The 24353-nt window shown below is 44.7% G+C and overlaps 1 protein-coding gene across 3 annotated transcripts in view; it reads right to left on the bottom strand.

The window, feature by feature from the left end:
• Positions 1-23735, bottom strand: part of LOC100602507 (chondroitin sulfate synthase 1) — a 205758-nt gene extending 182023 nt beyond the window's left edge. For all 3 annotated transcript variants that reach the window (XM_030815097.1, XM_030815098.1, XM_030815099.1), the window contains exons 1-2: positions 23384-23735; positions 7320-7815 (exon numbers count right to left, since the gene is read on the bottom strand). In XM_030815097.1, coding sequence (XP_030670957.1) covers positions 7320-7815; positions 23384-23703 — 816 coding nt within the window. In that variant the 5' untranslated portion in view covers positions 23704-23735. The remainder of the gene's footprint in view (positions 1-7319; positions 7816-23383) is intronic.
• Between the last annotated feature and the right edge of the window lie 618 nt (positions 23736-24353).

Genomic DNA, 24353 nt, shown 5'->3' with positions numbered 1-24353 from the left:
ACTCCAGGTATGATAAACTCAAAGAGATAACCTAGACACATCCTAATCAAACTGTTGAAAGCCAAAGAGAATCTTAAGAGTAGCAAGAAAAGCAACTCATGACATACAAAGGATCCTCAATAAGATTAACAACTGATTTCTTATCAGAAACCATGAAGGCCAGAAAGCATCCATTCAAAGTGATAAAAGGAAAAAAGATTGGCAACCAAGAATTCTATATCCAACAAATATGTCCTTCAAAAGTGAAGGAGAAATTAGGAAACAAGTGAAGGAGAAATTAGGACATTCCAAAAGAAATAAACAGAATTCATCTCTAGCAAACTTGCTCTATGAAAAATATTAAAGGAAGTCTTTCAGGCTGAAAGGAAAGAACATTATACAGTAACTCAAACAGGCATGAGTAGGAAGCCCCATGAGGGTAACTCCACAGGTAAAAAAGGGGATAAATGTATTTTTTATTTGTAATTCCTTTTTTCTCTGATCTGATTTAAAAGACAAGTGCATAAAGCAATTATTATAAATCTCTGTTGACTGGCATACAATGTATAAAGATAAAATTTATTTGACAACAACAGCACAAAGAGAGGACACAACACAGCTACACATGAGCAAATCTTGTGTTTACTGTTGTTATTAAGTTGGTATTAATTGGAACTAAATTATCAGGTAAGATATTCATCCCCAAGGCAACTACTAAAAAATGCAGTAACAGAAATGACAAGGGAATTACAATGGTATACTAGGTAATAAAAAAGGTAGTATTGGAGTAACAGAAAAACAACGGTATGACATACAGAAAACAGCAAAATGGCAGACATAAGTCCTCCTCTCTCAGTAATTATATTAAATGCAAATTAATTAAACACCCCAATTATTAGGCAATATTGGCAGAATGCATTTTTTAAATGATCCAACTATATGCTGTCTTCATGACAGACACACTTTACATTCAAAGACACAAACAAGTTGAAAGTAAAAGGATGAAAAAAGATATACCATGCAAATGGTAACCAAGAGAGCTGGAGTCATTATACTAATATCAGACAAAACAGACTTCAGACAAAAATTGTTACTAGAGACAAAGAAGGAATTTTATAATGATAAAAGTGTCTATCCATCAAGCAGGTATAACAAATATAAACATATATGCATCCCAAAACACAGCCCTGAAATAAAAGGAGAAAAACCTGACAGAATTGAAGGAAGAAATAGACAATTCAACAATAACATTAGAGACTTCAGACTAGGTACAGTGGCTCACACCTCTGATCCCAGCATTTTGGGAGGCTGAACCAGGCAGATCACCTGATGCCAGGAGTTCAAGACCAGCCTGGTCAACATGGTGAAACCCCATTCCTAATAAAAATACAAAATTTAGCTGGGTGTGGTGGCACACTCCTGTGATCCTAGGTACTAGGTGGCACACTCCTGTGATCCAGGTACGCAGGTGGCACACTCCTGTGATCCCAGGTACGCAGGTGGCACACTCCTGTGATCCCAGGTACGCAGGTGGCACACTCCTGTGATCCAGGTACGCAGGTGGCACACTCCTGTGATCCAGGTACGCAGGTGGCACACTCCTGTGATCCAGGTACGCAGGTGGCACACTCCTGTGATCCAGGTACGCAGGTGGCACACTCCTGTGATCCAGGTACGCAGGTGGCACACTCCTGTGATCCAGGTACGCAGGTGGCACACTCCTGTGATCCAGGTACGCAGGTGGCACACTCCTGTGATCCCAGGTACGCAGGAGACTGAGGCCCGAGAATTGCTTGACCCCAGGAGGCAGAGGTTGCAGTGAGCTGAGGTCATGCCACTGCACTCCAGCCTGGGGGACAGAGCGAGACTCTGCCTCAAAAATAATAATGATGATATTAGAAACTTCGATATCCCACTTTTTTTTTTTTTTTGAGACGGAGTTTTGCTCTTTGCCCAGGCTGGAGTGAAGTGCATGATCTCGGCTCACTTCAACCTCTGCTCCCCAGGTTCAAGTGATTCTCCTGCCTCAGCCTCCAGAGTAACTAGGACTACAGGCGCCTGCCACTATGCCCGGCTAATTTTTGTATTTTTAGTAGAGACGAGGTTTCACCATGTTGGCCAGGCTGGTCTTGAATTCCTGACCTCAGGTGATCCACCCACCCTGGCCTCCCAAAGTGCTGAGCCATCACACCCGGCCCTAATAAATACCCCACTTTTGATGATGGATAGAACATGCAGCATTAGCGCTCACTCTTTAGGACACCTAGCCACTGAGGGTCTGCCTGGTTCTCAGGCCTGCGAGTTTAAGGGGCAGCCAAATGAGTGAGGAAGGAACTACTGGAACACAAATCATCTCCATGACAACACAACGTCAAGAAAAATTATTTCTTTGTGGAGAGAACATTCAAAAACCTCTCCTGAGGTGATGGACATGTGAATCTTCCTGATTTGATCATTATACAACATATACATGAATACATTAAACCATACTCCATAAATATGTAAGTACAGTTATAACATGTCAATTTTTTTTTTTAAAAAAGAAACACTGGCCGGGCGCGGTGGCTCAAGCCTGTAATCCCAGCACTTTGGGAGGCTGAGGCGGGCGGATCACGAGGTCAGGAGATCGAGACCATTCTGGCTAACACGGTGAAACCCCGTCTCTACTAAAAATACAAAAAATTAGCCGGGCGTGTTGGCAGGCGCGTGTAGTCCCAGCTACTCAGGAGGCTGAGGCAGGAGAATGGCGTGAACCCGGGAGGCGGAGCTTGCAGTGAGCCGAGATCGCGCCACTGCACTCCAGCCTGGGGGACAGAGAAAGACTCCGTCTCAAAAAAAAAAAAAAAAAAAAAAAAAAAGAAACATTATTTCTTCTATTATTAAAGGGAAAAATACCCCAGGCTTCTGGTAATACGGATGTTCAACATTCCTTTATAAGACAGACTAACAAGGAAGATTTTATCTTTTTACACATTTTGCTGCAAACTCCAATTTCCCTTGATGATATATGCCTCCCCATAAAAAGAACATTATCCATTTCAGCCTTCCCTGTACTGTTTTATATTTAAAATCAGTATCACAGGGTTTCATATTTTTAATTTCTCTTCAACTGTTTCATGAACACATGGTCTTTGTCTCCTCAACTACTCTGAAGTCCTTGAGGGAGAAAAAGGCGGCCATTCATGTTTCAATCTTTTGCAATTTCCCTACCAATTCGGAGGGCAGTTCTGGGCTCATTAATGAACCCTTAACAAGTACTTACTGGCTAACTCAGAGCTTCATAGCTGGTATATTTTGGTGTGCGGGCGTAACATGAACAAGTTCCACGTGTGCCCAGATAACAATCCTTCCAGGTCGAGAGTGGTATGGGGCTGTAGGGGTGTGGTGGAGGCGACAGGAGCTAGGGATTGGGGTAACAGCAGCCCGTGGAGACAGGCTCCTCAGCGTGAGTGAATTGAGTCAATGTCACGATGTGAACAAGGCTGAGGTGGCTTGGGCTAAATGACTGCCTAGAAACACTGCTGAAAGAACTGGAAATAGCCTGAATGTCCATCAAAAAGACGAAGTTCTTTTATTTACCAAATGGGAAATCTTCCAAGACATTGATAGTAAGTATTATGCTACCATTCATGTAAATGGGGAGAGGCGTAGAAACCTGTTTGTATACGATACGATACACAGGAAACCTGAGGCACCGTGGTGCCTAATTCACAGTGGAAGCCCAGGGGCTGAAGGAAGACGTGTTCCTATAAGCCCTTTGCACTTCTGAATTTTGAGCCACGCGACAGTGTTGGCTGTTAAAAACAATTAACATTTTAAAGTTGTCAAATCCACCTTTGCCTATCTCCACATTTCATTAATAATGATTACTGTCTACACCCTCACCCCAGTGAAATATGAGAAAATAATAAAAGAAAGATCTACTGGTTGCCTGCGTGCAGTCTGTGAAAATCCACTGAGCTCTACGCTTATGACCCATGCACTTTTCCACACGTATAGTACACGTCAGCTCGAAAGTTAAAGACAAAATGAGTAGGTTTACTTGTCAATTTTCTTTTTGTTCCCTCTAAAGAGTAGTATAGCTTTTCATGTATTTGCCTTGATAAAATGAATTCCTATTTCAAATTTTTCAACAATAATTCTCAAAAAAACCTCACCTGAGTTGAGTCAATATTGCTGACACCATGTGGCAAGGGGAACCAGGAGCTGAGCTCCTCTCAGCTCTTCTCCAGCCTCAAGGCCTACACTCTCACTCTCCTGTGACTTTTTGTGAGATTAACGTTATTTCCAAAGTTCTCAAGGCTATTTAATAACCACCAATAATTATCAAAGCAAGTTTAGAAATGAATCTGGACTTTGGTTTTGACAGTTGTTCCTCACAAGTCATTTTAATTACCTAAGTGTTATTCCAAGGTATTATTTCTACTCGCCAAAAACAACTATACCTTCTGGCTAGGCTTGTAACAGGGCAAAATAAGTACCTTCCAAGTCCCAAAGCTTAACATAATTGTCTTTAACATAAGACTCCACCTCAATAATTTCCCATAATGTGAACCTTAATGGGGAAACTAGATTTACAGGAAGTTTAATAAAAGTTCCTCATCCACACGAAGGATTAATCTTACCTGACTGGGGAACACAGTGATAAACCTAGTAACAACTTAGGTTAGAAGCACTTAAAACTTTATAAAAACAAAAAGAAAAAAAATAGAACTCAAAGGTCTAATAAGATGGTAAGCGTTCCAACAGATGAATTCTTAAAATTATAATGAAGAACTACACGTGAAAGGGAACACTTTAAACATATAAGAAAACACACAGGAGAAAAAAATTCGTGACCTAAGAAGGGAAGAATTTCTTAAACAAGGCACAAAAGCATAAACCATAAAGGAAAAGAATGATGCATTAGATTGCACTTAGATTCACTATGCGTGTACAATAAAAATCCCACAGTTAAGGTGAAAAGGTAAGTCACAGTCTGAGAAAAGATACTCTATCCAGAATAAAGCACTTCAACAAAACCGTAAGACAGACAACATTTCAGCAGAAATATGGGCCAAGACTAAGAACAGGCAAGGCAGCTCACAGGAGAAAAAGAGAGCTCTGGGCACTGCAGGTGGGAGGGCCCTGTGGCACAAGCCCCTGAGGAAAAGCCTGCAGCATTCGGTCAAAGTTCTGTCACCACAGAGCATTTAAAGAAATGCAGAGCGGCAGCAGGCCCAATAACCACACTCCCAGGGAGAGCCTTGCTGCTGTCCCTGACCCACCTCCCAAGGCAGGGAGACAGGGAACTACCCAGGGAGGAGGCCTCCTCACCAACCAGGTCCCTTTAGCTGATGAGGCCGCTGACAGGATGCACCAAGCCTAAGAGGGGGCTCCAAGTGTCCAGACAGGATCATTCCATGCACTCCTTCGCACGCCATCAGAAACCTTTTGTAATTACCTCATGTCAGAGGAAAACCATCTCCAAAATGGCCTCCCACCCCTGCAGCCCCAGGATGACACTTTCTAACTACATCTTGGCACTAATGCTAAACCCACTCAAGAGACTGGCTCTGTTGGTGTCTGTCCAGCAGTATGTAACAGCACGACCACACTAAGATATACTTTTAAAAATTCTCTCCCAAAAGGTCTGTCTTCTATGATTCCAGCAAGAAAGTTGGCTTCTCGCAGATGATGGTCAGGGGAAAGTGTTCCAAAATATACAATGTGTTACATATTTTAACCATAATGAAATATGTCAAGGTTATAACTACTTAATTATGATGGGGAAAAATGCAGAAATATTGCCAGCTGTATTCTGCTTAAAACAGCGTGAAATCCTCAAACAGCTTTCCTCGCTGCAAAAATCCATGTCAACAGAGAGATCCCGTAGGCCCAGTGAGCCATCCCCTATGTGCTGGGGTTGGGGGGACAGTGTAAGGCACACAGGGACTGAAGAGTTCACTCAAGATCACATTTAGGATTTAAAATGTATCTTTGTGACTTTATAATTAAAAATTACATGACCACTTCCGGTATGCTTGAAAATGTCCACTTCCCTAAAGTTCAAACAAAAAAAAAATAAGAGTGATTAGCAGACATTTAAAAGCAAGTCTGGGGGTGGACAAGTACAGACAAGAATACTGCTCTTTCACTCAAGTACGTGCTTTAGAAAATTAGTTCAGAAAAAAAGCTAACAGTTCATATTAGAAAGTGTATTTTTTCTTAGGCAAAAGATCTAGCAATTCCCTCTGCTCCTCACAACTGCCAGGAGTTTATCAACCTAAAGACAACACAACCTAAATAATTTTTTTCACCATTAACTGGTATCAGATTCTGCAAACTGCAGGCAAAGGGAGCAGTAACAACAGAGGAAAGTGCAAAGCCAACTCATCTTCTTAGAGCTGCTACAGAGGAAACATCTACAAGCAGACTTTCTTCGGCAAATTTCATTTATGTGTCACGGTAACTCAGGAGCTGCGTGACAACTACTCTGAAAGCAACAACTAGATTGTAAACTCGCAGATTAAAGTAACTATCTGAAAAGTCAAGGTACACAACAAATGCAAAGTCAAATGCTATTGGCTTTTTTACATCATGATTCCTTTTATAAATTCAAAACACGAAGTTTGTAATCTGTGTAGGTCATTACGACCAGATGAGAAGAGCCAGGCCTTTGCGAAAACAAATAGGGAGATATCCTACATTCTTGCAATTACATCTGTGGAATCAGCAGAAGTCAGACAAGATGATTTTCTGGATAATCAAGAAAATATCACCGTGACCATCAGCAACCCATTATCTTTTCTTTAGGCCCCAAACGCCATTATTTATTAACTAAGTATTAGGACAAAACTATGGAAGAGCCGGGCGCAGTGGCTCATGCTGGTAATCCCAGCACTTTGGGAGGCTGAGGCAGGCAGATCACAAGGTCAAGAGTTCGAGACCAGCTTGGCCAGCATGGTGAAACCTTGTCTCTAAGAATACAAAAATTAGCCTAGCGTTGGTGGCGCCTGCCTGTAATCCTAGCTACTTGGGAGGCTTAGGCAAGAGAACTGCTTGAACCCAGGAGGCAGAGGTTGCAGTAAGCCGAGATCGTGCCACTGCACTCCAGCCTGGCAGACAAAGCAAGACTCTCTCTGGGGGGAAAGAAAAGTATAGAATATATGCACTCAAAGCCAAGAAAAAGTAATAAAGGGGAAGTGAATTTTTTTTTTAATCGAAGGCTAAAAATCTAGAATAATACCAACTTTAACCCTTGAAGAGGATATCATCTCTAGTTTCCTATGATACGCTCAGAACTAATGACAAAACTGACAAAATTAAGTTTTTCCCATGGCGAAGAATTCTGTTCTTACCTCATAAGACCAGACGCACTGCACCCCTGCAAACCTCCGGACACATCTTCCCACCTCCACGTCCTCATGGGTGGTGTACATCTCCCGGAGACACTCGCCAATGTGTGGCACCATTCTCCGAAGCACCTCCCGGCTCATGATCACGCCAGGCCCCCCCATGCAGAAGTTCTCACCAGGCTCGAGGGCCAGTTTTCCCATTTCTTCCGTGGTGCCCAGGCCTGTCTGCCCAAGAAAGAGGGGCTCGCTGCTATTCAAACTCCTCAGGAAGTTCTCCAGACGGTCTCCTTTGATGTACACGTCATCATCTGCTCTCATAAACCATTCATACTTGTCCAAGTAGTGGTCGTGCATGTACTTCAGCATCATGAAGGACTTCTTCTGGGGCGGGTAGGAGTCGTCCACACCCCGTAGTGGCACTACTGGAATTGGTATAGACGTGTCAGAACCCTCACTTGAGAAGAACTGAACTTTCCCAGGAATTGTCTTGGACCATGTTCTGGAATTAAAATAAATATCAGTTAGAGAACAGTTTATTCCAAGCTGATTTTCAGGAATTCACGTATCTGCTCATTTTGTATCGCTGTGTTCAATGGAATGATAAAAAGCTACTTGGCCTGCTTGGTTCCTGTTAATGAAAGCCCAGGTTACCGGGTATTGCAAAGTCTAAATTAATTTTCAAAAGAACGCCAACAAAAAATGAAGAAGTGTTAAAACTGTTCTAGGATAACTAAGTTTTAGTCATGGCTGAAAACCAAACTGCCAGGGGACCAAGGTCTGGGTATACAGATTAATTTTGTGATACTATCAACTCCCTACCTAAAAACTTCTCAGCTCTATAAAACAAAAAACAAAATCAAATGGTTCACTCAAAAAATTTTCTTTGAACCAAGTGCCAAGTATGTGCTAAGCTAAAGGGATGCGGCGGTGAACAAAAACGTGGTCCCCAACTCACAGAGAGGACATCAGGAGAGACAGACACCAGAACCATGAGACTAAGGTACATATTATTATGAACGAAGAGAAGTACTCCCAGAGGGCAGGGCACAGGACATGAGCTAGACCAACAAACAGGGAGCCTTCCCCTGAAACAGGGTAAACATCAAGGAAGGCAGGGCACGAGAGCGCTGTCATGAGGCGAGGAAGAAGGCTGATACCATTTGGCTGTGTCCCCACCCAAATCTCATCTTGAATGACAGCTCCCACAATTCCCACATGTTGCGGGAGGGACCCAGAGGAAGGTAAGTGAATCATGGGGGCAGCTTCCCCCACACGGTTCTCACGGTGGTGAGTGAGTCTCATGAGATCTCATAGTTTCACAAGGGGTTTCCCTTTTTGCTTGGCTCTCATTCTCTCTTGTCTGCCACCAAGTAAGACGTGCCTTTCACTTTCTGCCATGATTGTGAGGCCTCCTCAGCTACGTGGAACTGTGAGTCCATTAAATCTCTGTTTCTGGGCCGGGCCTGGTGGCTCAAGCCTGTAATCCCAGCACTTTGGGAGGCGGGCGGATCATGAGGTCAGGAGATCGAGACCATCCTGTCTAACTCAGTGAAACCCGGTCTCTACTAAAAATACAAAAACAAAATTAGCCGGGCGTGGTGGCGGGCGCCTGTAGTCCCAGCTACTCGTGAGGCTGAGGCAGGAGAACGGCATGAACCCGGGAGGCGGAGCTTGCAGTGAGCCAAGATTGCGCCACTGCACTCCAGCCTGGACGACAGAGCGAGACTCCATCTCAAAAAATAAATAAATAAAAAAATAAAAACCCTCTGTTTCTTTACAAATTACCTATTTTGGTATGTCTTTATCAGCAGTATGAGAATGGACTAATAGAGAGGCAAATGTGGCCGGGCACAGTGGCTTATGCCTGTAATCCCAGTACTTTGGGAGGCTGAGGCACGCAGATCACAAGGTCAGGAGTTCAAGACCAGCCTGGCCAACATGGTGAAATCCTGTCTCTACTAAAAAAAAAAAAAAATACAAAATTTAGCCGGGCATGGTGGCGTGTGCCTGTAATCCCTGCTACTCAGGAGGCTGAGGCAGGAGAACTGCTTGAACCCAGGAGGCAGAGGTTGCAATGAGCCGAGATTGCACCACTGCACTCCAGCCTGGACAAAAGAGCAAGACTCCATCTCAAAAAAAAAAAAAAAAAAAAAAAAAAAAACCAGAGGCAAATGTGCAGGGCTTGGCAGAGTACACTAGATGCAGGCCTCTATGATGCAAGAGCCACAGGAAACCTCTAGAGGGAATGCGGCAGAAGACAAGATTAAGGCTCACACATTTTGAACTCCCTAGGAATGGAGACGAGAGCCGAAGGAAGCCAGAGTGGACACAGGAAGGCCACTGAGTAAACTACTGCAGCAGCCCAGACCCGGGTTGAAGAGACAACGGTTGCCCATCAACAGAGGGAAGATGAGCGGTCAAATGCAAGGAAACCACATAAAGCCTGCTTCTGCTGAGCAGCTAATTTAAGGCTATCGTGTCGCACTTTCCCAACTACGTTCTTCGCGTTCTGTATTAAGATCTAAAGTTGTTTGGCTACAATAATTCATTTATACAGACTACTTCCAAGAAAAATGTATCATGGAGAATAAATAAAATAGTAAATTTAATCCTAAAATCAAAAAAGCAGTTATCAAATGATGTTCTCTCAAATATTTTTCATTTTACCTGTTACAAGTGTATTTATTATAGTGAAAAATTACTTGAAGGATCAATGAAACCCCCACACATCTTTAAGGGAAAGTCTTAGGAGAGAAATATCTGAAAAGATACACAACAAATCTCTGGGGAAGAGGTACACAAGGAGGAAAACTGGGAGGAGCTGGAATGTGTGTGGACAAAGGTGACTTTCACTTTTTATTCTATGCATCTCTACATTGAAGGACAACTGCATAAGTATCATATTACTTGTTTTTTTAAAATTGTGATAAAATATACATAAAACTTACCATCTTAACCATTTCTAAATGTAAAGTTCAGCAGCGTTGAGTGTTGTGAAACCATCGCCACCATCCATTTCCAGAACATTTTTCATCTTGTAAAACTGAGATTCTAAATATTTTACTTTTGTAATTTTAAAAAGAACTTACAATGAAGTACTTGGAAAACAAACGACTGGCTTTTATTTCTCTTCCAAACCCAAATATGAGGAATACAAAACAACTTCGAATGTATCTCTTTCAAGTAGAGGCAAAATTCAACAGAATTCAACTTTCTGCCAATACGCCTCTCAAAAAGTGCAAGGATTAAATATACACCTTTTTTCATCAAATTTAGGATGTTAACTGGAAGATGCACCATTGTTTTATCTATCAACAAATTTAAAAAATACTGCCAATCATAATCCCATAAAATGCAGCCTAATTTCTGAGATGTCAAAATCACAGAATGGATACAAGATGGTGTTGTTAATGTTTTCCCCTAGTGCCTATGGATTTAAAATGGACCCGTATTCTTACACCACTTAAATAACTCATTAACAAAGAACAACAACAACAAAAAACAAATTCAGCCCAGACATTCATTCCACGGTTATTAAGATACTGTTCTAGGTACTGCACTTCATCTTCACAAAGGGTATTCTCCTGAAGAAAAAGGATGTAGAATAAACACAGAGATGCAGCAATTAATTTAAAGAAAAACCAATCCCACCTACAAAGGGACAAGTCCTTTTGCAAATGCGACAACGTGTGAATGTGTGACACGCTATACATAGTCTTCTGATGCGGTGACATATGGAGGGGAGATAACTCCTCAGAACTCCTCCAGCCTTGGGAAGTTAGTAAGGACAAAATTATAGTGCAATGACCCCCCATTCAAGTCGAGGAGCCCGATAATGCTCTCTTTATAGAGAAATGTTTTGCATTTGACAGTCACAACAATTCTTTGAAAATGTAAATAATTTCAGTGCTTGGCACATAATAGAGGTCAATAAATGTGTGGATTGAATACTGCCCACTCATGTACAATAAGTGACTTAATGGTGCCGCATGTGTTTGCAAAAGGTCAGAAATCATTTCTATCTTGTATCTTTGAGAAATTTTCAACCTAGGAAGCCATGAAAATACTAAAACACTATAATGTTATTTGGGAGATGGGGTGGGTGAGACAATTCCTGCCTTCAAAGAACAACCAACTAAGGAGGCAATCTACAGCATTGCAGTCAAGAGCTGGCTCTGGAATCAGGCCATGGGGGTGAGAATCCCAGCTCCACTTTGGACAAGTTACTCTGTGCCTCAGTTTCCTTGTCTGTAAACGGGGGTTGCTGTGAGGGTTAAATTGAGTTCTCTGTAAAGAGCTTAGAAGCCTGCCTGGCACTGTGTAAGTATGACTTATTATTAAGGAAGACAAGAGTTTGCAAATCAAATAAGGTAGTGAAAGGAAAAGGAAGACAGGAAAGCGTGGGCTTCACGTCAACTAGTCAGTCTCAGGACTACACGGAGCAAAGGTAATGTGGAAAATGCTTCTTACATTTCTGGCTAAAAACCTGAGCCTCAAGCTATGTATTGAAATCCTGTTTTACTATCAACTTCAGACAATGTTACCGGAAAGAAGTCTAAGACTTTAAATTTCACAAGTTTTTTTGCTGTAGAACACCAGAAACTTTCCTATTAGACTGAGGATGAAACTTCCTTTTAGTCTGGCCCTGCTTCCCGTGTGTCCCCCCAGGAAGAATACAGCGAAGGAGGCCCCAGCAGTACAACCAGCACGTACGCAATTAATGCCTCAACTATGACTGAAACGGTGTAATTTGCCCGAGAAGAGAAACCAATTAATTTTAAAAACAGTCTAACCTCAACCCTACAGTTTTATGGTACTCCACCCAATTATTATCTGTTCCTTTTTAGGTAACGCAGGGAAAAACCTCATGTTGTCCTTTTCTGTTCTAAATGACTGGTGGTTGGTTTGAGGGAAATCTCTCAATGTCAAGTCTTTGTAAAACCCTCCAATCTTAAGAAATCATAATCTTTTCAATTAGGGTCCTTTAACTTAAAGAGCTCCACAAAGTGAACAAGTTCTGGAACATAAATCGTGATTCACCGCCATCCTGAGGAAGGAGGAGGGGATGCATTAATAATTTCAAATAACTGAAGGGAATGCTCCCGAAGCAGCAAGCTGTCCCCTCTTCTGCAATATGAACAGGTCCAGTTCCTTCATTTTCATAAGCAAACGTCAGCTTTGCCATCAACACATTTGTTACCGGGAGCAAAGAACTCTCACTTAATTGAAACGACAAAACGTTTGCAGAGGCCTTGCCAGAAAAAGCTCATTTTCAACGAACTGATATCCAACTCTTGCTCAAGCCCAGATAAGACAGCTGAAACGTGAGAGTGCCAAGTGAATCTTCCATCACTCTAGGTTTCTAAACGCTATTCCTACACTGAGTTAAATCACAGTTAAGTAATTCAGCTGGACCAATATTAGCTTAGCTAAGGAATGCCTTTGCTGGTTAGGACTTAACCCATTTACGTTGGAGGTTGCGATTTTTTTGTGTGGAAAAAAATCAGACCTTGGTGATGACCCTGAGCAGGATATAAATAACTCCCACAAGCTTAGCGTTCCAATAGTGGAACTCTAGGCATAAATGGGTTAATATCACAGTCTCCGTTTCTATTCAGTGTCGTTTTAAGAAAAACTACATAAAATACACTTCTGTACAAAACTGCATCTATAGCATGACTCTTGTCCTCGGTAAATACTCATAATATACGGGTAAGTTTAAAAAGCAGGCAACAGTATATACTTGTGATGTGGCTTACCAAGGGAACAAAAGTACATATACAAAAATAAAATAACGTACAACTCTGCCCCCAAAGTATTCACCGTGGTTATTTTTGCATGGGAAAACCAGAAAGGATTTAATAGTCTTTTTTTTTGTTTTCTGAGACAGAGTCTGGCCCTGTCACCAAGGCTAGAGGGCAATGGTGTGATTTCACTGCAACCTCCGTCTCCCGGGTTCAAACGATTCTCCTGCCTCAGCCTCCCGAGTAGCTGGGATTACAGGCACCTGCCACCACGCCCAGCTAATTTTTGTACTTATAGTCAAGACAGGGTTTCACCATGTTGGTCAGGCTGGTCTTGAACTCCTGACCTTGTGATCCGCCCGCCTCGGCCTCCCAAAGTGCTGGGATTACAGGCAGAAGGCATCACGCCCGGCCAATAGTCTTCTTTGTGTTTTCTAAATTTTCTAAGTTTTCTGCAACAGGTATATTTAGGGTTAGAAAAAAAGTTTTAACTGGGCAAAAGCTTTGAGGCTAACAAGCAACCAAAGAAATCAAAACATGTAACAACAGAATTTTTACTTTCGTAATAAAACATTATTTTATCCAACAAGAAAAACTGAAAGAAAAATGGAGTAAGACTGAGTCGTTTCGATTGTGATTTTTAAGCTTTAACAGTTATTCTACTATTTACCATTAAAAAGGTGGGGAGATTTTCTGTGAGTTCCCCAAAATCACTATTACATGTGCTGTCTGATGGATACATGGCAGTAAGTTTGAAAGGACTCATGATAAAATCATCTTGGAAGTTAAAGAAGGGAGGATATGGGTTTTTCTCTGTGTAGAACTGATGGATAATAGGAATTAAGTGTATATACGGCTGTTCCTTAGTATCCAAGAGGGAATGATCCCAGGACCCCAAAATCCACAGATGCTGAAGTCCCTGATATAAAATGGTGCAGTATTTGCTTAAACCTTCACATATCCTCCTGTATACTTTAAATCATCTCTAGATTACTTGTAATACCTAATACAGTGTAAATGTTATGTAGTCGTTATACTAGATTGTATTTATTTGTATTATTTTTATTATTGTGTTATTTTTTATTGTTTTTCCCCCCAAATATTTTCAATCCATGGATGGTGGAATCCACAGATGTAGCAGATAACAGGGCCAGCTGTATTTGCATTCTCCCCTGTTACAGAAGGGATTTACGACAAATTAACCAAAACGCATACAGGATGAGAAAAATCAGCACGAAAAGGAGACCAAAGAAAAGTAAGAGTAGAAAACCCTTAAGCAACGAACAAAAGGCAAATCCTGGTGGGGGCTGCCCTGCCCGGGGCAAACCCTGACTCAGTGAGAGCACTCTCAGAAGTCACCACTTCAACTGCAAAGTGCTCATGTGCTGAGACCTACCTGCCGTCATGTGACCTACGGATTTGCTAGTGGTGGGCCCCAGTTCAGCTACAAACTATTCAGCAGGCGGCCATGAGAAGTCACGAGACTGTCCCCTACTGTTCAGGGTTAAGCGTAGAAACTCTTTCAGATACTAAGGTCTGAGGGAAACTTCTCCCGAGAGCAATGATGGAGGCATCCTTACAGGAAGCACAGGGTGATGGGGCAGCAGTCCAAGTTCATCCTCCAAAAAGAGGCCACGGAGGCCACGACTGTGCTGCCAGTCAGAGCCACAGCCTCGAGAAAAGGCAGAGGTCTTTCAAGGCCACCAAGTGATGCCAGGGACCTCGCCTCGGCTGGAAGGAACCCCCCGCGGCAGGACGTCGCAAACACTGTGCAGTCCCTCATCTCCGTCTTCTGCCTTGGTCCCAAGAGCTCTGCAGCAAACGCATTCAGCTGCAGTTTCCCACTTCTGTGCATGTGGTTTCCGGGTATGTGGTTTCCTCTTTCAAAACCTTTAACTGTCTCATCGTGCACGTCCTTATGACCTGTGTCCAATCTCAAGTACTTTTTGAAAGGAGGTGGGAAAATAGAACAGAGGTTGTGAATGGTGGGAAGATTATTTTAAAAGAAAAACCAAATTACACTTCTTACTGTCCATCCTGAAAAACAGACTTGAGGGGAAAGCACGCAGCGAAGAGCCCTTTTTTCTTAATTAAGCTGTTGGCGGGGTGGATTACAGCTTCCCACTTCGACAATGGCCTGGGCACAAGCCCAGATCGCCTTCCAAGGTATTAAGAGCTACGAGGAGCCTGCCCTGTGAGCCCAGGTTCACAGCAAACAATGGGAACAGAAACCACAAATAGGCCACTTTTGAAACATAGGAATTAAAATTTGGAGTATAAATGACAGAAGACAAATTCTGATCTCATGAGACATTTCCAAAGCTTGAAAGTGTTGGAGAGCTACTTTATATAATTTGCATATCGCTGCTGTACCCTTAAAAGTATAAATATGCGACTAATTCTTAATGATCCACATGAACCAAAAATCAGCATTGTTTAATGCAAACAATTAAACCACCCTGAACTTATTCTGGCCGATCACTTTGCAAATCACCGTCTTCCTGGACTGAGGCACTGCCCTGTATGAAGCCCACCCAACCACGGTCACCAGCCACCCTGGCCCTACAGCCTCCACACTGGCTTTCCATCCCACACACGCGCCTCCCAGGTGATCACCCACATCACTTTTCCAGTCTCACGGACACTGCTAAGGCTGGACAAACAGTCACCGTGGATAAGGAGACCAGCCTTACACACACGTCAACCACTTTCAGAGCCACTCTCAGCATGCACGGCTGCAGTGCTTGGGCTAGATTTAACTGAAGGCCAGAAAACTTGACTCCAGCGTTAGCTTCTGAGGCCACATTCTGTGTCTGGATCCGTGTGCTACTCTAAATTTTGCCCAATTACCTGCAGACACCACCATCAGAAACACACCAAGCAAAGTATAACAGCCTTTGCGCCTGTGGTCCACCTAGAAAACCACAACTTCAATGGCCTCAACACCTACACTGTCAATAATCCTCAGGCTTCTGGTTCACAGGCACCAACTTGACACCAAATCAGAGTAGACGGTACCTTACTTTTAACCATCCAGAAAATGTACTTGTCTATAGAATAAATGCTGTAGCAGCCGGGCGCGGTGGCTCACGCCTGTAATCCCAGCACTTCGGGAGGCTGACGCGGATGGGTCACGAGTTCAGGAGATCGAGACCATCCTGGCTAACACGGTGAAACCCCATCTCTACTAAAAATACAAAAAAAATTAGCTGGGTGTAGTGGCGGGCGGCTGTAGTCCCAGCTACTCCGGAGGCTAAGGCAGGAGAATGGCGTGAACCCGGGAGGCGGAGCTTGCAGTGAGCGGAGATCACACCACTGCACTCCAGCCTGGGCGACAAAGCGAGACTCCGTCTCAAAAAAAAAAAAAAAAAACCACAGAAAACAGAATAGATGCTGTAGCTATAAACGCTTCAGAGACGACACTGAATTCAGGTGAGAAGATAGACAGCTTGTATACTTGTAAACTGTAGCTAGCTTTTCTTGTTCCCCCAATGCCATCTGGAACCAGAAGCCAAAAAGGCATCAACAACAGGTGGAAGCACTGAGTATTTACATTAAGATACAAAAGCTGGGGCTGCTGCATTGAAAATGCTGCCAGCAGATTCTTCCTAGTATCACCTGGAAGCGTGAAGTTACAGTAACTGAGGAAAACAGTCGTTACACTAACCAAGTAAATGTGCGCTAAACTAATTCTGTCACTTCAGGACAGAATTAATGGTAACTGACTGAAACAAGAATGGGCTGCAGCTCTGTGCCTAGCGGACCTCCACACCAGCAGCCTAACGTGCTCAAAATGGAATGCGGTTTCTCTTAGAGCTGACATCTTTTTGTGGTTTTACTGTAGCTTTATTACAAAATAACTGCTTACTTTTGGAAAACTAGAATATATAGAAAAGTGCTAAGAAGAATATAAAAGATCATTTGGCATCACAGTGAGTACCTCCTTTTATGTTTCCTTTTCTACGCTACACGAACATACACTTTCGTTTTACTTTAAACACAAAGGGCTTTGTACTGGCCACACCGTTTTACAGCTTACTTTCACTTAAGTATATTCTGAACCTCTCTTCATGTCAATAAAAGTATTTCAGCCACACCATTTTTAATTGTTAGGGATGCAGACCACAGTACGATGAATCAGTCAGTCAATTTTGGTCCTTATCTCCTAAAGCAGGACACCTAAAATACCTGAAATTTCCACTTCACATGTACACATTTAAGCACACCTTTAAAATTCCTCTGGAAAAAATTCTAGAGGAATTGCTAGACCTCAAGAGAGCTGTCTTTTAGACTTCTTGATAAATGCTACCCAAGTGTCCCTCAACAGGTACCGGTCCTGTCCAACTCTAGCTAGGTACTGGTACTTGACCAACTCTAGCCACCCTCTGCAGTAGCAATACCGCTGGGCTGATCTTCCAAAACACACATCCCATCAGGCTACTGTCCTGCTGAAATGTCACCAATAGATCTGGACAGTAACCACATAGAGCGTGGAGCGCAGACCTTCCCTCCATGTCCCTGCCCACCACTCTACCACCCACAGCCTACACCCAGCCCCAAGGAGCTGGCCTTTCCCGTCGTTCATTCACTAATTCCTGCCATGTCATGTTGTAGAAAACCTGTAGTTGTCTCTGCCTCAAAAACACCTCTTCATCTTCCAAGACTCAGCTAGTGGGTAAAAAAAGGGTGGGAGTGTGGGTGAGGCATTTCTTGATCCATTCACCCACTGGGTGTAAGCCTCCTTCTTCTGTTCCCCCACAGTGATTAGTTCGGGCCCCTTGACAGCCCTCATCAACCAATACCGTCACTCGTTTCCTTCTGAGACTATGAACTCTGCAGAGACTAGGGCCCTGTATTAGCAATCTACTGTTAATAAACAGCAGCTTAGTTCATGGACAGGGGAAAGTGAAGCTGCCGATGCAATGAAAACAGTCATGCACAACCCCCTACTGACAGCTATAGCTATCCCTGGAATATTCTGTTTGAGGGTATCAAGATCTTGAACCGTGACATAAAAAACTACACTCATTTTCAGAGCCACATTGTTCCCTAGTCTCCTACAGGAAATGCATAATCTGAAACGACTTGGCGCTCCAAAAGTTCACTTACAGGTTGATTATTTGGATTTTATATGGAAAAGCCTTCTGTATAAATGTTTGCCAAGTTGAATTCTACCTAAGAAAGTGAGGACTGCCCTGAACTGTTTCAAGATAAACATGGTTTACTCAGCTCAAGAAATAAGGAAACGAATTCAGATTTATAAGGTAGGAGGATCTCATTAAGGTTGGTAAAGGAACAGTCCGTCTTCATTTAAAGCATTAGGAAGAGATCATTAACTGATAACAGTATCTTGATATAAGATTCCTATATCTCAAGGTAATGCTTCTCAAACTTTCTTCCCACAGTCCCCTACAGACTGATGCTAATCTTTAATGGTGCCCTTGTTCAATCTTGGTGCACAGAAGGGAAACCATCCACCTCTTTCTTCTGACAACATAAAAAAGAACAAAACTATTCCCCATCTTCAGCCCAGAGAGGGTAAGAACCAAAACAAACAAAAGGTGTTGGATTAGCTCAAGGTTCTGGGCATAAAAATGGACGAATAAGCAAAATATGTGTGGCTTTTTTTTATCAAAATGTTGATTAAAAAAAAAATCTAAATAGCATAAAAACTCTCTCAGCAAGAAAAGGTAAGTGTAGCCAAGAAATGCTTGAAGCAGATGAATAACAAAGGGGAACTTGTCCACCGGATATTAAAATATTATTCAACCTCCAATAATTCCAATGGGTGGTACTGGCACAAGAACAGACAGAAAGATCAATGGAACGAAACACGAAGTCCAGAAACATACCCAAGAATTCTGAGCATGATGAAGATGGCATTTCAAATTGGTAGGGAAATGAGAACTTAGTCAACGGTACATGGTGCTGCGACCACATACTATTTGGGGAAAAAATAAAGTTGAGATGATTTCTACCCTTTCTAGAATTAGGAGGGAAATGTTATCTTTAAAAATCTCTCCAGGGCAGTAACTGTGAACCTGGGGTAGAGGAAACTAAAATCAGAAAGGGAAAGACATAGACTGAACTACATCAACATTTCCCTTCCATATATCACAGAACACAACTAAGAAGGAAACGTTTAAATATGGTAAAAATATGAATTGCAGCTGGTAACGCAAGACACAAGAAACCCAGAGGTTCTGACAAGCTGTCCTTAATTCCCATAATAAATGACTGCAGAGGAATCACAGTACCATTTTAAAGCAAAATTACCTAGAATACAAATTTGCAGATGAGTCAAAATAAATTATTTTATGTGTTAATTTACAGAACCCCAGCTACTCACCTCCTTTTCCTGCATAAACCCTCCAGTGGCTTTCTAATTCACTTAGAATGAAACTTTACAAGACTGGATACTAGCAAGCCCCTTCCTTTTCTTTTATTGGCCTTCCTGGTGTTCCTTTCCAAGCTGGTCCCTGCCTTGGGACTTCCCAGTGCTTCCTTGGCCCTGATGCTCATCAATGATATTCACACAACTGGCTCTTCATGATCAGATCTCAGTCCAAATGCCACTCTCTCCAAACTCTTCCCTAATCACCTAACACGGAGAGGACACACCTGCCCTGCCGCAACCCTGTTCTGTTTTCTCTACAGCACCCATGACTAGCAGAAACCCTCTTTTTAGCACCGTCCCTCTGACTAAAGAACATGACAGCAAGCCGTGTATTGCAGTGTCCCCCAGGACTCAGGGTCGGGACCCAGATGGGCCATGCATGCATGTGCTTTACAAAGAAATGGATCCTAAGTAATGAATCAGGATGACTCCTATTAACAGCTACTGTGTCACTCAGGGCCTCCAAAGGTCAGCCCTGGCTGGTCTCTCACCCGCTACATTTTGAGTTTTGTCTCGCCTGCTTTGAAAAATCTGTTTCTTGTCTGCTATCAGCTGTCACTGCAGTGCTCTATTTTGGTGGCCCCCATCCACCCCTCAAGCAGACGGCAGGTCTAGAAAGTAAAAATGTGTAATGATGGAGATGTTCTATCATCAAAGTGCAGTGCCTTTGGTGTGGACGGGCGTATCTCCTTGGATTTTCAAAAGCTTTTTTAGCCCCTTTCTGGATCTCAGAGTTGTTGGAATGAAGAGGTTGCTAGCTACTAGTCCCTAGACCTAAATTCTGACATTTTCAGTATTCTACACCAAAGTATCATCTTACTGAAAGTGCTGGCATCTCCTTCATCTATAAGCCAAACAACAGTTGCTTATTTTTCTTAAAAAACAAAACTAGAGTTTTCTTTAAGATAAAGAATGAATCTATCTTTCAGGAGAAATGTAAAGCTCAGCACATCGATTTCCAAACCTGAGTTCTGCTTTGTGCTAGAAGAGTCAAGCTTGCTTTTATACTGAACTGTGCATGGAATTTCCAACTTAAGAGCTCACTGCGGACTTTCGGCCTGGGCTGCAGAGCACAGTAAAACTGTAATCATATGTTATACCCTGTAACCTCCACCCCAATTGAGGCCTTCCCCAAAAGTTCCTTAACTTTTAGCCTTAAGGCTAAACTCGTCTTGTGCCAACTCCTGCAGTCAGTCTAAACACAGGGTTGGCAGGCGAGAGGCAAAGGACCCTAACAGGCAGGGCAGGTCCACCTCCAGGCTCCACGCACTCTGACTTCTTAAGATCTGAGAGAGAAAAGGAAACTTATGTGAGAAAGCTGGAGTGACACTAGTTGGACACTATCTCCTGGTAGGCGTTTTCCTTTCTCAGAAAGGCAGAGGTGTCAAAATAATGGGAGAACCTGGCCTGGGGGCAAACTTGTTTCTGCTTTCCCCTAACTACCTGAAAAAAATAAAAATAAATAAACAATGAGATTAAATCTTACATCCAGAAAAAGATGAGGGAAGAGATGTGGAAAGGAGGCCAAAAGTAAGAGCGTTAAGCTCGAGTTTGGGAAACATCTCCAAGTGTGAAACAGTAATTCTAGTTTGCATTACATTTTCTTTTTCTTTTTTTTTTTTTGAGACGGAGTCTCGCTCTGCCCCCCAGGCTGGAGTGCAGTGGCGCAATCTCGGCTCACAGCAACCTCCGCCTCCTGGGTTTACACCATTCTCCTGCCTCAGCCTCCAAAGTAGCTGGGACTACAGGCGCCTGCCACCACGCCCGGCTATTTTTTTGTATTTTTAGTAGAGACGGAGTTTCACCGTGTTAGCCAGGATGGTCTCGATCTCCTGACCTCGTGATCCGCCCGCCTCAGCCTCCCAAAGTGCTGGGATTACAGGCGTGAGCCACCGCGCCCGGCCTGAATTACATTTTGTGAGTATTGCTGGTGCATTAGGCCCCCCACTGATTTGAATATATTGATACCGTAACCATGAAAATGCATTTGTTCAGGGGGCATGGGGGAGATAAGGGAGTCACCTAATTTACTATTTGTACTAACTAGTCCCCAAAACTGTGATTTCACATGGTCTATCACCACACTAGAGTCATGTGGATTTACTTTCAACACCATGCTGTAAATAACTTATATGGCTCATCCTCGATTTCTGATGCGGCTGTTTCTCTGGTCAAAAAAAAAAATCCCATAAAACCTCAGGTAATGCAAGGTAGATCTGGGTGAGAATCCTGATCTGCTGGTTCCCAAATCGCTGCATTAGTCTATGTATCTCTATCTATCTATCGATCAATCGATAGATTTTTATTTATTTATTTATTCATTTTTTTTGAGATGGAGTCTCGCTCTGTAGCCCAGGCTGGAGTGCAGTGGCATGATCTTGGCTCACTGCAACCTCCGCCTCCTGGGTTCAAGCGATTCTCCTGCCTCAGCCTCCTGACTGGCTGGGACTACAGGTGCACACCACCACGCCCGGCTAATTTTTGTGCTCTTGAGTACAGACGGGGTTTCACCATATTGGTCAGGCTGGTGTCGAACTCCTGACCTCAGGCGATCCGCCCGCCTCGGCCTCCGAAAGTGCTAGGATTACAGGCGTGGGCCACAGCGCCCGGCCTGTATTAGTCTGTATTTACAATACCGGCATTCTAAGCTTTTCAAGCCACTCAGGACCCTTCCTGGCGGAATGTGGGCTCTGGACTTTAGCAGGACCCTAAAGGAAATATGCAGGAATGGGGATCAAGCCATTCAAGGGGCGGTCACTGAAGACCACTTTCACCTTTCTCAGTCCTTTTCTTTCTCCCTTAAAGGCAAGGGAGACCATATATGCTTTTCCCCTCACAACATCTAGGGCCTGAAAAATCTGACCAAGACTGCATTTAAAAACTGAAGTGTAAAGGTATTGGTTATAAGAACGAACAGCAACCAACTTAGCCTGGCTCAGCACTGGCTGCTCTGAAATTTCATTCCCAGACCACTGATGCTCTAAAACCATTCCCCACATGGGTTTGCTCTGTGGCTGGATAAGACCCAAACTTTATCCATACAGTGTTTCTATACTTCACACATACAGGGTTTCCATCGAATCCCTTTATTGAGTCTACGACCCTCTCCAACTTCAAATTCACTCCAATACAAATCTGATTCTAACCATGCCAGCCATTCCAAAACCATCTCCCTTCTAAAGACTACATTGGCTAATCCCTTTGTTAAACCTGAACACGATTCCAGCTGCTTTTATGACTCATTTGGCCAACTAGAGCCCAGTTACTGGATAACAGGCATACAGCACCAAGCTGAACTAATTAACACCAGAATGCAGTTTTCCACTGAATCTACCAAGGGCCAAGAACTGCTTTTCCCCAAGGTTCTCTCTCTCTTTACTCAACAGACTGGTGTGGTCCAATGTGCTGCGGGCATTCTCTTTCATTTATAGGAGTGCCTCCAACTGCGAAATGTGAGAGTATGATGTGGAAAGGTTCTAGAACTAGATTAACTAGATTAACGCTCTAGCTTTGCAAGGACAAAGGTGCACATTTTAGGGAATCCAATATCAGCCCCAACTGCCTCCACTATCAGGTACTGTGCTATGAGTTCTCCAACATTATGAGGGAGACCCGATCTGTCGGGCCCTTTTAACGAGAAGCTTCGATTTGTAAAGCTAAGTGCCTTAATCAGGGTGAGAGGCACACCCAGCGAGGCCACACTGGTCCATCTGACCCCAAAGGCCATGATCTCGAGCGCTGCGCTCACCATCCCGCCTCTGACCTTTTCTCCCTCGGCCCGGCATCTCCCGAGAGGCAACCCGATCCCACCGGAAGCCCGGGAAGGGCCTAGGAAGCGGGCGGAGGCGAGAGCCAGGAGAGGACCCGGGATGCCAGCCGCCGGGATGCCGGACGCAGGAGGCGGTGCCCGGGGAGCAGGGGCTCACCTGTAGGCGGCCACGGCGCGGGTCTGCAGGTATTTCTGGGCGGTCATGACTCCCACGAAGAGAAAGTTCCTGTCGCGCGGGCCGCCCTCCGGGTCCGAGCCGGGCGGCCACAGCTGCGCCCCGCGCGCATCGCCGCGCGCCCCGCCGGCCTGGGAAGCCGCCGCCTGCCCGGACCTGCAGCCCTCGGGGCTGGCGCGGCGCCGCGGGCCCGCTCGCTTCAGCTCGGAAGCTCGGGGCAGGACGAGCCGCGACGCCAGCACGAAGCCCAGGACGAGCCCGAGCAGCACGCTGAGCCAGGCGCGCCGACCGCGCGCGGCCATGCCTTGCCCCTCCGCCCGCCCGGCCGCAGCCTCCGCGCGCCCTCAGCCCGCCGCCCCCGCCCGCGGAGGCCAGCCCGCCCTAGCGCCGCGAGGCCCGGCCCGGGCAGCGCCGCCGCCGCCGCGGGCCCGCCGCGCCCATCGCGGCCCCCTTGCCGCCCGCAGGCCCCGCGCCGGCGCTTTGTTCCGCACGCCCGCCCCCGCCGCCGCGGCCTGCGCCTTTAAGAGGGGACCATGCCCGGCGCGCGCTGGCGGCGGCTGCGGCGTGAGGTGGCGGCGGCGGCGGCGGCTCCTCCCGCTCGCGCGCGGGGACGCGGGGCCGGCACGACGGCGACCGCAGCGGCAGCCAAGTCCGGGTCCCCGCCCCGCCCCGCCCGCGTCCCCCGGCTGGCTCGGCTCGGCTCGCACGGCGCCCGCCCCCGTCCTCTTCGTGGCCGGCGCCGCCGCTGCACATCCTCCGGCTCAGCTCGCCATCGCCACAGGAGCCCCTCACGTCACGCACAGCGCGTTATGAGGCGGCCCCGCCGGCGGCGAACCGTGGCCCCTCTCGGGATCCGTCCGCGCCGCGCGATTGGCGCAAAAGTGAATGAGGGGCGGTTCACGTGGCCAAAGTTTGACCAGAAAAAAAAAGCCTTCCCGGGCGCCCCGCCCGC

Source organism: Nomascus leucogenys, chromosome 6, assembly GCF_006542625.1.
Source record: "Nomascus leucogenys isolate Asia chromosome 6, Asia_NLE_v1, whole genome shotgun sequence".
In the NCBI taxonomy this organism is placed as follows: domain Eukaryota; kingdom Metazoa; phylum Chordata; class Mammalia; order Primates; family Hylobatidae; genus Nomascus; species Nomascus leucogenys.
The sequence above is the reverse complement of the archived record's forward strand: the minus strand, read 5'-3'. Positions and strand labels throughout refer to the sequence as shown.